General features: G+C 38.3%; 1 protein-coding gene across 1 annotated transcript in view; it reads right to left on the bottom strand.

The window, feature by feature from the left end:
• ITFG1 (integrin alpha FG-GAP repeat containing 1) overlaps positions 1-13,418 on the bottom strand; it is a 312,588-nt gene that overhangs the window by 98,355 nt on the left and 200,815 nt on the right. The window contains exons 11-12 of the mRNA XM_030204383.1: positions 5,991-6,141; positions 3,784-3,892 (exon numbers count right to left, since the gene is read on the bottom strand). Of these exons, the coding sequence (XP_030060243.1) occupies positions 3,784-3,892; positions 5,991-6,141 (260 nt within the window). The remainder of the gene's footprint in view (positions 1-3,783; positions 3,893-5,990; positions 6,142-13,418) is intronic.

Here is a 13,418-nt window from a genome sequence, read left to right as displayed (position 1 = left end):
GACAGCAGAATGCAAAAAAATGTTCTAAGGTGTGATCACTTTTACAAGGTACTATATATGTACTGGAAAGTTTTATAATGCTTACTGTGATTTCAGCAACCCCCCCCCCCCCCCCCCCCCACTACTATCCTGTACTTGACTAATAAAACTGCTGAAATAAGCAGCACTGTGCCCAGGGAGCAACATTCAGGCAAATGACAAGAGGGGATAGGCTGGATTAAGGAGCAGAGTAGCTTTTCTTTGCTGTCCAGTATCAATCCCTCTCATATTCCCTGTAAGTGACACGAAAGGAGATTGGGGAGATTACACAAGCATGCTAGATAAGAGGACTTTAAACGTACAAAAGAATTAGTTGCTTGGTATAAACTGAACAAAGCTAGTTAGTTGGTACAAAATTGAATTGTGGGGTTTTTTTTTTTGCTCATGTTAGCAGCTTGCCTTTGCAAGGTACGTTTTAAAATCATGCGTCTTCTAAATGTGAATGTGCACCATGATGAGCATGAAAAGCCTAGGGGAATTTCTCACGCTCAGAGAACTTTGCTGGATCAACCTGCAAAGACTGGTGACACCGAAGTTAATGGAACCAAAGTGGGTTTAAAAAACTGTTCATTTGCAATAAGCAGCACCATTTGTGATACAAGCAAACTGTTTTGTCACTGGAGTTTATACACAGGAGACTTCTCTGTGATGGATCAGAAGAACATTATCTCGAAGGACAAAAAGATAATGGTTTTAATAAACATAAATGATCTGTGTGCCAACTGTTTTGTCTAAAATAGGAAATACAGTTTCCAATGCAGATTAATAAGAGTAGTAATATTAACTATACCAATGGCACCTTTTACTTAATTGTTAAAGCAATTAACGGGGGCGTTAGCACATGCCTGCATTAACAGTTACCACAACGGCTTGAATTTAGCATATGCTAATTCCTGTATTAACTGAGAAATGTGGAAGGAGGTAGGGAATGGGTGGGGACTGTGCCTTACACTTAAAAATTTGGCACAGTATCATGCATTAACAGATGGCATTAAGTGTATCTAGGTTATCTGTAATGCAGTTAACAAGCAGTAAATGCACTGTTTCTGCATTAACTTTATGGGCACATCCGCAACAGTTAATGAGAAGGTTTTACAGTTACAGCATGTTAATTTTAGCAATTAATGCATGTTAATTGCAACATTTTAATACGGCTTAGTAAAAGAGGTCCTATAGTTTTATTATTAATCATAATTAGGCTGCTTATTAAAGCATCTGGAAAGATTTCACTCAATTTATAAGGAAGTACTGTAGTAGGAATGTATAAACCATTTAGGTTTGGAAAAAAAGGACAAAAAAAAAAAAAGAATACATTAGTGTATATACCATATATTAAGATATTACTACAAAACAAACTTTGCATTCTTGGACTGTCAGTGCCTTTCTACTATAGGCCTCTAAGAGTTATTAAGATGGACTGTGGCTTGTTACATTGGTAATTGCTTTTTTTAAGTCACCTGGTAACCTATAGATTCACTTTTAGCAAAGCACATGTACTATATAGACTAATCAGATGTACAATCAGTTGATCTCAACACCCCCAAAAGTAATTCACTATTAGCCTTGGGCACCTTTTACTAAGCGGCGTAAGCCCAATGTGTGCTTACAGCTTGCTAAACAGGAAGTACCGCAAGCTACCGAACCAACATGGCGGTACTTTCCACCCCTAGCGTGCCGTCACATCTGACACTACAAAAATATATTTATTTTTGTAGCGACGGAGTGTACCCAGCAGTAACTGGGCAGCGCCAAGTGCTGCCCGGTTACCACCAGGTTAGCATGGGAGTCCTTACCGCCACCTCAACGGGTGGCAGCAAGGGCTCCCCCCCCCCCCCCCCCCCCCCGAAATGGCCAGGTGGCAAGAACATAAGAATAGCCATACTGGGTCACACCAATAGTCCACCTAGCCCAGTATCCTGTTTCCAATTGTGTCCAATCCAGGTAACAAGGACCTAGCAGAATCTCAGTTAGTAGCATCATTCCATGCTACCAATCCCAGGGCAAGCAGTAGCTTCCCCATGTCTGTCTCAACAGCAGACTGGACTTGGACTTTTTCCTCCAGGAACTTGTCCAAACCTTTTTTAAACCAGATACACTAACAACTGTTATTACATCTTCCAGCAAAGGGTTCCAGAGCTTACCTATACATTGAGTGAAAAAAATATTTCCTCCTATTTGTTTTAAAAGTATTTCCATGCAACTTCATTAAATGTTCCCTAAACTTTGTACTTTTCAAAAGAGTAAAAAATTGATTCACTTCTACTCATTCTACACCACTCAGGATTTTGTAGACCTCAATCAAACCTCCCCCTCAGCCGTCTTGATCACTGCCTACAAGATAAGTCGATCTTTATTGATTCTTTTCATGCTTTGGAAGAAATGAAAAATGTTTTTGCATCACTACATAATCATAAAAATTGCATTATTGGGTTTTTGACCTATGATTGAAGCCAGCACTGTGTTATAATTGCTGCATTATACTCCAGCGTTAAAGAAGCACAGGCATCTGAAGTCTTTTCCCAATTTTTGTCAATAACTTTTACATCTGTAGTGGTAGCCACAGTTAATGTTACTCTCCCACTTCTTCCCCACTTGTTTTACTTAGTTTGCAGGTATTTTCATGTGCAAATTGTGACTAAGGGGGAGATGCACAGAAATCCAGCGCGGCAGGGAAATGCGCCGGAAAATACCAATAGTCACAAAGAAAACAAAACAACGACCGATGCTCACCAACTGTTTATCGTTGAGCATTGAACATTAAAGGGGGAGGAATGTCCCTGGCGCATGCCCACAAGAGCTGTGTGGTAGGCACAGCTCTTGTGGACATGCCCAGTCAATGGGCACTGTTCTGCCCCTTACGCCCGGACAGTATTTCACAGACTACTGGCCTGGTAGGGGGAGTCTGGGGATTGAAGCGGTGATTGAGGAGCAGAAGCTGTTTAGTAATGTTCAATGTTCGGGTGGCAGAATTGGTGCGATGAGGTGTGTCGTGCAGCCATGCTTCCTCTGTGTTAGGAGGCATGGCTACAAGTTCAAAACGATGAAGGCCACTAACATTTCTAGACCTTTAACTCAAAGCAAACCAGTCTTCCAATCTAGACTAAAACCTACCGACAGCTCCAGGCATGGGGTTTTCATGTGCTGCTTCTCTGAGCACTGGAGGGAATTGCTAATGGCTGCATTTGAATTCTAGTGAGCTTGTCTGCATAGGGCTTTTGGTCGCTGCTCACATGCATGGTAAAAGCAGCGCCGAAAGCCTTTGTGCATTAGGCGCACAATAACATTTCATTTAGACTGGCAAAAACCAGTCTAAATGAAACGTTGCAAGCTCAGTTTGCGTTGCGCATCTCCTCCTAAGTCTTTTAAAAATAACCACCTTAATGGACTGTCATTTTTCTTATTTGTGTTATTTTATTTTATTCATGATGTTTATTTTATGTTATTTTACTTACTTTAACTTGCCTTAGGCTATTACAGGATGATAAATAAATAAAACGCAGCCTTAAATTTACAGAGGTAAATGAATATTAAGGTGCCCATTTTCAAAGTACACACACTTACTTACAAAGTTACACAGTAACCAATGTAACTAAGTCTACATGCTTTCAAAAATGAGCCTCAAAACGTCAAAATACCTGACTGGTCCCAACAAGTAAATTTAGTGGTAATTCTTAGGATAGCTTTTTCCACCCCACCAAGCATGATTCTTTAGGGTCACAACAATTATCATGGACATCTACTTACCAATAACTTTAACAAAATAAGCATCTGCTTCAAAATTATTTTTTAGCATGTGGATAGCTAATTCATTGTTTTTGTATCCTTTGCTGAGCACAACAATATCTAGGATCCCCTGTAAAAAAAGAAAAAGAAAAGAAAAATAAAGAAAACCTAGAATAAACTACTCAGTGGTACTGTTGGAAGATGACTAGGGATAATGCAAATTCTACTACTGACAGATATGGATATGACTTGAATAAATTCAATGACATTAGTAAACTGGCGGCTTTTGGTAAATACTGACATTTAGCCAATTTTAATCCAATTTTCTGTATGTCTGACATAGAGGAAAACAATTTCCTTGGAGAACTGTTTAAATTGGCAATACCAGCTTAATTCATCACTTATCAATCAGCCCAGGTCTTTATAGCATTGTTTTCTCTTCCAGGCTCATTTAAAAAATTTGCTACAATATATTTAATTTCCTCTTTCTGTTTTTATTTGTTGACATTAAAGAATTTATTTCAACTTAATTTAAAACACATTTATATTCTGCTTCAACCCTGAACCTCAAGACAGATTACAGAAACACAATTTTAAAAAATTAAACACACTAAATAAAATCTTAACATAAATAAGATCAGTATAATTAATTAAAGGCGAATAAAATTTAATCTCCTAGTAATTGGACTAAAAAAAAAAATGCATATTTGGCTACAAGTTCTTCAAATTCTTTGGGAAATGTGGATGACTAATATTGTACAACAGGTGTTAAGTAACTCTGGTCCTCAAGTGCTGCTAACCAGTTGGTTTTCAGGATAACCATAATGAATATGCTTCAGATGCATCTGCACACAAGCCAAGCAGTACATGGAAATACATATCATGTATATTCAGTGTGAATTTCTTGAAAACTTGACTAGTTTGGCCACTTACCCCCGGATTCTATAAATGGCGACTGAAGTTGGGTGTGAAAATCAGAATGCATAGCTGATTTGCACGTGCAACTTAGTTGCTTAAACAAGCCAATAACTGGCTGCTAACAAGCCATTTCTGGCATTAATTTGCCTTAATTAGGATTTATGTGCAGATTGTATTCTATAACTATCTGCAGGTAAATCCCAATGTGAGTAAATTTTGGGGGGTGGTTAGGGGTGTTCTAAAACTTTATGCACGTAAATATAGAAATCAGTTGAATCGCTCATAATTTAGGCGCTGGCATTTACATCTTGCTTTTAACAGGCGTAATTTCTGGTGCCTAAAGTACCCTTTATAGAATAGTGTTCAGCGCCGATTTTTAGGCGCAAACTTCTAGACTTTACTCCTTGATGACCAGCATTGCCAATGCTCCCTCACCGTGAATCTAAGTACATGGAGATGCTACTCTGCTGATGCTAGTTAGCACCCTACAATATAAGAACTTGTTACACCCAGGGGTATATAAAGGTATGAATACAGCCAGGGTCTCCGAGACTACTTTTCAGTTGTTTCTTTTATATCCATAGTTTAGCAGTACATGCTGTTCTAATGAGGGTCAGCCGAGCAATGCATTGATTTACTTTGAGTCACATTTGTGGGAATGGCTCTGTTTGGGGAAATTTCATAAACACTGGTATCTCTTAAGGAAGGTTTCGAGCAAGGAATTCCAAGTTACGTTTATATTTGGCTTTTCTGGAACTTTTTGGCTTTGACCTTTAAAATGAGCTCAACATGAACAGACTGAGAAGTATATTTCAACAGGGTAGGTGCCAAGGCCCATGCTTCATATAACCCTCAAGTCAGGATGTGACAATAAGTGCTTTTTTTATTGACTGGAAACTGTTAAAAATGCCATGGTAAAACAAGGCATCTTATTTTCTTTAATTAGACTAGCAACTGAACTGCCCAAAAAAATCTTGGTAGTACTTTTGCTTGGATTTCCAGTAGTTACTCCTTTCCCAGTTCTTCCCATTACATGCATTCTTCATCTCTTTCATGCAGATGTTTTAACTTAGTAAATGGAAGTCTCGTGCAAAAAGTGGTTTCTTTAGCCTCTCAATCAGGAAACTATTTGATAAATCTTTCTTGCTCATCCTTGAGATTTAAGAGTTTCTCTAATTAAGTCATTTGCTTTCATTATCTACTCTAGATGTTCAGGTCCAGCACTGATGAGATGCTCAGATTAAAAAGCGCAAATGAGAACAAGCAGATGGCAATTAAAATGAGAGCACAATGAAGCATTCTGAACTCACATCTTCATAAATGTCAAAGAAGGCTGCCACCACAGCATCTTCAATTTGATTTAGATCTGATAATTCCCAGTAGACTTTAAATGTTCGACCCACGCTCTTGCAGCTTGCATTAATGCATGGAACATTCTCTAGTAAGAAAGCTTGCTGGTTGCTGTCAAAAGAAAAAAAAATATTTTAACAATGTATTTTCTGATCATCAGAACACTGCATACACCTTAATCCACAACCTGCAATATAGTGTTCTGTGATCTTACTGGTCTTGTCAGTAAGATATTAAGGGCCCTGTTTACTAAGCAGCGTTATAGGTGCGTTAACGTTTTTAACGCGCGTTAACCATGTACGTGCCTACAATATCCCGATAGGCATCTACATGGTTAGCGCGTATGCTAAGTGTAGGTGTGCTAAAAACACTAACGCACCTTAGTAAACAGGGCCCAAAAAGTCAATCAAGAAATATTTTAAACTAAACTTTATATAAAAAAAAGTACAGGATAAATACACTGGAGCATCCTATATCCCTCAAATGAACATTTATGATCTCGCTAAATATGGAATCATATTTATGATTTGCTTTATATATAGAAGCTGAAGCTCTTTGCTTTATATATAGAAGCTGAAGACAAAGAGGGAGGGAAAGACACAGTTACTGAGCCAACTAGACCAAGCTTTGAAGTGCTGGACTCCAGGTTTTTACCACTTTCTATCTACATCAAATATTCAATTATTTTAGGTGCATGACATTTCAAATGTGTCAGAGAAATGCATATACATGATTATATTTTTTGTGCACTGAACTATTCTTCTTAGTATTAAAAAAAATGTAGAAACCCCTACTCCGCAGTTATCACCCTTAATATTTGTTCTTTATTTTCTGTAGATAACATTAATATATTCATCTCCCTCCCTCCTGATATTCTGCCAGCGGTGGTCAGTGTTTTTTTTTTTAAACACTGCCCACTTGTGAAACTTTTTACAGCAGATATTTGGTGCAGCTATCCAGATACTGGCTGGTAATGAATATCTGGGTATAACTTGGCTGGTGCTATTTATCCGGGTACCAACAATATTGGATAGGAAACTGGATATCGTTAGGATAGACTGTTTTCTGTCCTAACTTTACCTGGGCAGTTGCTCGGTTAGCATACCCAGTATTGCTGCTAACTGGGTAACTCCCGGGTTCTGCCCAAACTTTGTGTCCCCCCCTCCCCCAGCACTACCTGGATAGTGCTGTGGAATCATCCAGATAATGCCACTGAAAATCCAGGTTTAGACCTGGTCAGTGGGACTTATCAGAGCAGGAGCTGTTCTACCTGTATATGTCCCACTAAATACTGACCCCTATATTTTTAAAACAGCAAATGCAACTGCAGACAAAATTAGACTGGGTATTATGTCAATTCTTTGAGTCTTATTTGACATGACATTTTACAATATTTGACATGACAGAGTGGAATTAGTGTGGATGAAGATGAAGTTTTTAAATTTTATTTTAAATGGGCCTTGCCTATACTTTTCTCCACAAGAGGTGGAGAGGGAGATGGATTTAATAACTCACCTTCTTTTGTTTCAAATTCAAGATCATGGTGATATATATATTCAGGTACTTATAGTAATCCTGGGGAATCACAATACAGAATAAGCGCAGGAGCACTTACTGCCACCTCAATGGGGGCAGTAAGTGCTTCTCCCAAAATGGCCACTGCGGTAAAAGGGGTCCTTAACATTTTATTATACTACTGGATGTAAGTAGTGCTCGACAAAGGAGATGAGATATGAGTTAGTGGAAGATGAAAGGTGCAGGTGAATTAACTGCAGACCTAAGTTTAAGATTATTTCACCACAAAACTTAGGAACCATAGTTCAAATGAAAATTATTCTAAACATTAATAAAATTCTTCTAAATGTAAATGCCTATAACAATTTTATATACCGTAGTTCTGATTAAACCACTTCACATACATATTGGTATGAAAGAAAAACAGATCATTAAAATCATTCAGCAAATAAAGCAAGAATAATAAATAGCTAAATAATTCCACAAAACTATCCTAGGGAGAATGTGCGAAAAAAAAACAAGCTTTCAACTACTTCCTGAATTTTAACAACTCATATCCTGAATGCAGCAGCAGGAGTAGGGAACTCCATAAGCATGGCCTAGCAACAAAAAAGGCCCCATCCCAAGTAGAGGACAATTTATTTTACCCACTGCTGAAACCTTCAAAAGATATAATTCAACTGCAAATTATGAGCTGATCAATACCAAGTTTGCAGTACCATTACACAGGGTGGAATGGAACATGCATGGAAGCACTCATGGTCTATAAAAATAAGTAACCAAGCCTTGAACAAACCTAGGTGAAGCAGAAGTATATATTTTTAGCATGTTTCACCCAAGTGATAGCACCTACTGGGGCGGCTCCATTCATCTGTCTATGTGTACACATAAGCACGAGAATACAGTCACACATATATGAATACACATACTCGCATGAACACAGACATTCACACAAACACACACATGCCTCATACAGCCCCTGTCACCCTAATGAGCCACAATATACCATGTCTTTTCATACACATTCCCTGAACATTCATTTAAGAGTCTGCAAATGGAGGAAATGGTAATGTGCCATTTTGTCACATAATAAGCATGCACTTTTCAGCTTGTTGATAACTGGTGCCAGTGGAACTCCGTCCATAAAATCTGTTGAGAAAAAGAGAATACTTAGTTCTGCCCCCAATATCACAGACCTTACATGATATGGAATCTGTCTTGATATTTAGACAGGACTGAATTAATCAGAAGGCCTAAGGAGGCAATATTTAGGGTAAGGGTATGGCAAAGTGCCGATTCTGATAGCCAGACAACTCAAAGAACCAACAGAACATACAGGGTGAAGGGTTCAAATTTGAGATACTGAGATCATACGCCACATATCTTGGCTTAGGTTTAATACTGTCATAGTATGTGCAAAATCAACCTATTTAGACACTGCCCCAGGAGAGTAAGTAATTTTTAAATATTTCATTTACTTGGATAATTGGCTTTCAGAAGTTGCCCCCATAACATACGTATATACAAAACAAAGTTTAATATTTAAAGTGAGAGGTCCATCTGTTGAGGATAGGGACATGAAAGATAATTAGGACAAGGAAGGTACAAGAGGCCGAAAAGTTCACTTATGGACTTTAATCCCCTTGCATTGACCCTGATATCAGAATCAGCTTATTACAGTATTCAAATTTTGCCTAAATAGTCAATGATTGCAGATTATCTAGAAGATGCTCTGTTATAAACTCTCCTGACCACACTTTCACAAACGATGGATGGTGCTTTTAGATGAAAAATTAAACACAAGTTCAACTGATCTAAACAGCTTATGTACATTTCTATAGCAAAATGAAAACTAAACTTGAAGAAATGTTTAATTTTTAGGGATATATCTCTGAAGCATCTCACATCTGCATTCAAACCTTCATATAATTTACTTCGTCTGTCTTAATGACTACATTTTAACTAATGATGCAGTTGTGTATAATTGCTACTCCAAACTAAGAACAATTTGTTTTTCTGAAATGAATGGTATTTTCTTTTACGAAACAGCTTATCTTCAAGTGAAAACATGACAGTGATAAATAAGACATACAATTGAATTGTGCCAGTTCTCCCCACAAACTATATAAAACATGTCGCATAGTCACATACTAACTTTTTGTGTTTAAAATGCTACCCAGGAATACATATATTGTTCTCATTCTGGGGGTTTTCTAGATTATGGTGTTTCATTGCATTCTTCCTGATTACCGGCTGTCTTGTATTCTTATAATAGTACTGGATTATACTAATAGTGGTGTGTAATTACAACACATGGTCATGACAGAGAGGAAGAAAGAACTAGAGAATTACAGCCGAAGGAAACTGCAATAATGAGAACTGTAAAAGTAAGAAAACGTTGAAGAAGGCAACTCTGACAAAAAAGCCATCCCTTAGAACCTCCATTAACTACTGTATTTTAATTATTATTATTTCCTTGCATTACAGCTGGTAAGATTGTCCATATTATCATTTGGAAAAGTGTTACTAGACCTGAAATATCAGAAGAAAACATAAGATAATGTTCGCTATATTGGAAATGTCACTTTAATATACTTTCTTCAGAACTGATTTATAGAAGAAGCAGGCCTAAATGGGGAAATCAAATGCTGATACTTATTTTATTCAGGTCAATCAGCTTCTTTTCTGACTAGAAGATGACGGTAGTGGAGGAAAGTTGATAAGGTGGCTCAGTGGTTTATAGCTTTAATACTTTGATGTCAGAGTTAATCAATTTAAGTTTGGATCAAACTTAAGAGACCTTTAGTACCTAACTTTTATATACTAAATTTAATTTTTATTTAACAGTTGACTTCTCCCTTCACCGTATACATCTACAGATAGGTTTATTTTATTCAAGATTATGTACAAGACACATACAAAATGTTGTTAAAACCACTGTACATAGTCAAGTGCACAACTATGACAAAAATCATAAAAGTGGCCAAGTAGGTATACCCTGAGATGTTCATAATACTTGTGGCTTCCAACTCACATTATGTAGTCATCAGTTCATTCACTTCCTTTAGGTATTTCTCTACTGCACAACTTCTTCTGTTCCAAGGAGTTCAAATGTGTTTCTTGAAGCATCACAACTTGGGCTTTCTGCCTATTTAAAACTTGCAAAATTTTACTACGTTTAATAGGGGAAGTGATGCCTCCAATATTCCAAGACACTAATTTAACCATACTCCTCAATTCCCAGAACAGTCAAGGTGTAACACCACCATAGCAAACTATGTGGGAGAAGGGCACCTCAGCCTACGCCCTCCCTTAACCTACACCACCAAGAGAGGTTCCTTGGGAGCAATATGATGAAAAAGGGAGAATGTGAAAGCAAACCCAACAGCAAACGGGAAAAAAGTGGAAAAAGTAACAAAGTCATATCACCATAAGAAAGCCACAGCATCACACATCCCCACCATACAACAGCCAGCATACACCCCACAAACCCAGCCCCCCTATATCCTTCCCCCTCCCAAACCAATGATACCCCTTCTAGTTCCCCAATCTTCTACCCCCACGAGTTTGTTAATCAAACTCATCATGTATCAGTGCACTTTACTTCCTATGGCTATTTCCCAAGAAAAAAAAATAAAAAAACCCTTGAGACAGGCATCATAAGTGACAGTAAGAGAGAACCAAAGCGTAACAGTATAAACATGGATTCAGACCCTCAAAGTACAAGTTAAGTCCCACACCCACGGCTGGCTTTAGGGGTGGGCAAACAGGGCAATTGCCTTGGGCCCTCATGTCATGGGGGCCCCAAACCTGCCTAAAGTTGAAAGAGGACCAATCTGCAAGCAAGCTTTGGGGCCCCCTCCCCAACATCTGCCCTGGGCCCCATTCTGTCTAGCACCGGCCCTTTAAAAAAAAAAGAAAGGAAGAACAGTAGACCTCAGCATATCAGCAAGGCCACACAAAGGCAACAGTCTGGAATTTATAACTGAAAAAAAGCAGGTACAGTAAATCCAAAAGTAGAAAATTATACTGGGAAGAAAAATTCAGCCCAATGAACTGGGAGACAAGGAATTAAGGAAGTCCTGAGCCAACTTTACATCCTCATCAAATGTTTCAGTATCTGCATAAGAAACTCTCAATTTGGCCAGGTAAAGCAAGGAGAGCTTAATCTTCTAGTCATGAACAGCAGCACAAACAGGAACAAATGCCCTCATTCCTCTCCCATTTCTAGCCCTTCTCAGCAGCCTCCCCGCAATGAGGTTCATGGACTCTTGCAGTGCTCATTCCTCCCCTCATTATACCATGCATGAAGTTCATTTGTGTAGCAAAGGAGCTTCCTGCTGGCTCACTCTCTTCCTTCCTGTGACTACTGCAGCCTTCCAGTGCTCCACCCTCACTGTTTTGCCATCAGCAGGAGGATCCTACTGATAGATGCTGCTACAATTAATACTAAAAGCAAGAACAGCAGGGCAGGCTTACTCACAGAGGAAGGAGGACTGGCGATCTGCATACAGATGCTGGGAGTAGTTGGTGGGGGGGGGGGGGGGGGGAGCAATTTTGTGGGATAGCTAAGGGCAGCAGTTTTAGGGTGGATGGGGTAGGAGATGGGTCTACCTGGAGGTGTGACCAGGAGAGTAGAAAACAAAGGACAGACAGTCTGAAGGGAGAAATTCGCTAGGTGTAACTGATTATCAAACAAAAATGCACTGGCCATTTTTGAGTTGCTTATTCTCTGGAACCCCCAGTTATATATGATTCATTTTCAAATTCAATGTATTTTCATCGATTCTTCCCCCTGTTTGAAGTGGTGAATTGTCTTAAATTTGCTCCATCAAATACAGTTATATAGGGAGATTTTAATCTTCATATTGATGCTAGTGGCACTGATAGCAATGTTGCAGATTTTTTAGATTTGTTCTGTGTGTTAGGGTAGAAACAGATTGTACAACAGATGACTCATAAAGGTGGTCGTATTTTAGAATCTTATTTTTTTTTTTTTACTTTAAATTTTTATTAACAAACTCAAAGTTGTGCATCAAATATAAACTTTACAAACTCTTTCATACCCCCCATCCCCCACCCTCAGGATCTTATTTTTATAAATAAAGAGACTACAAATTAGATATTAGTAGACAAAGATTTTAGGCAGGTTCCCCTGATCTGATTATGTTTTGATAAGTTTTAGGGTGAATATTAGTAGAAAACAAGTGAATACAGTTTGAGAAAACTTTTGAAGAGCATGACTCATTTGAATTGGCTAAACTGAAATCTGTAATTAGTCTGAAAATGATAAGACGAAAATGTTAAATGTTGAACAATGGAACACTGTTTTGTCTGATTCCTTGGATGAAGTGGCTCCTAAAAACAATTTATAGTAAAGCATTTTCATTCAGTACCTTGGTATAATAATGAATTGAGAAATTTTAAAAAGGAAGTTCGCAGATCTGAATGTGAATGGAGGAAGTATCCATCAGGTGTTACATTAGAAACTTATAACCTGAAGTTAGGCTTATATAGGAGGTCTTTTACTAAGGTGCTGAGGCATATTTTCAAAGCACTTAGCCTTCCAAAGTTCCATAGGTTTCTATGGAACTTTGGAAGGCTAAGTGCTTTGAAAATATGCCTCCTAGTGTTTTAGCTCATGAGATGCCCACAGGAATATAATGGGCATCTCAGCGTTTAGCACATGATGATCTGTAGTGCGAGCTAAAAACGCTAGCGCACCTTAGGAAAAGACTCCCATAATGATGCAACCTTGAGAAGTAAAAAAAAATATTTTAATCAGGTTATTGAATCCTCTCCATCTCAGTCTAGTGAGATTTTTGTGACTGTAAGGAATTTTAGTGAAACTCTGACCACAGTCACTGGGGGCT

This window comes from Microcaecilia unicolor, chromosome 5, assembly GCF_901765095.1.
Source record: "Microcaecilia unicolor chromosome 5, aMicUni1.1, whole genome shotgun sequence".
Lineage (NCBI taxonomy): Eukaryota > Metazoa > Chordata > Amphibia > Gymnophiona > Siphonopidae > Microcaecilia > Microcaecilia unicolor.
The sequence above is the reverse complement of the archived record's forward strand: the minus strand, read 5'-3'. Positions and strand labels throughout refer to the sequence as shown.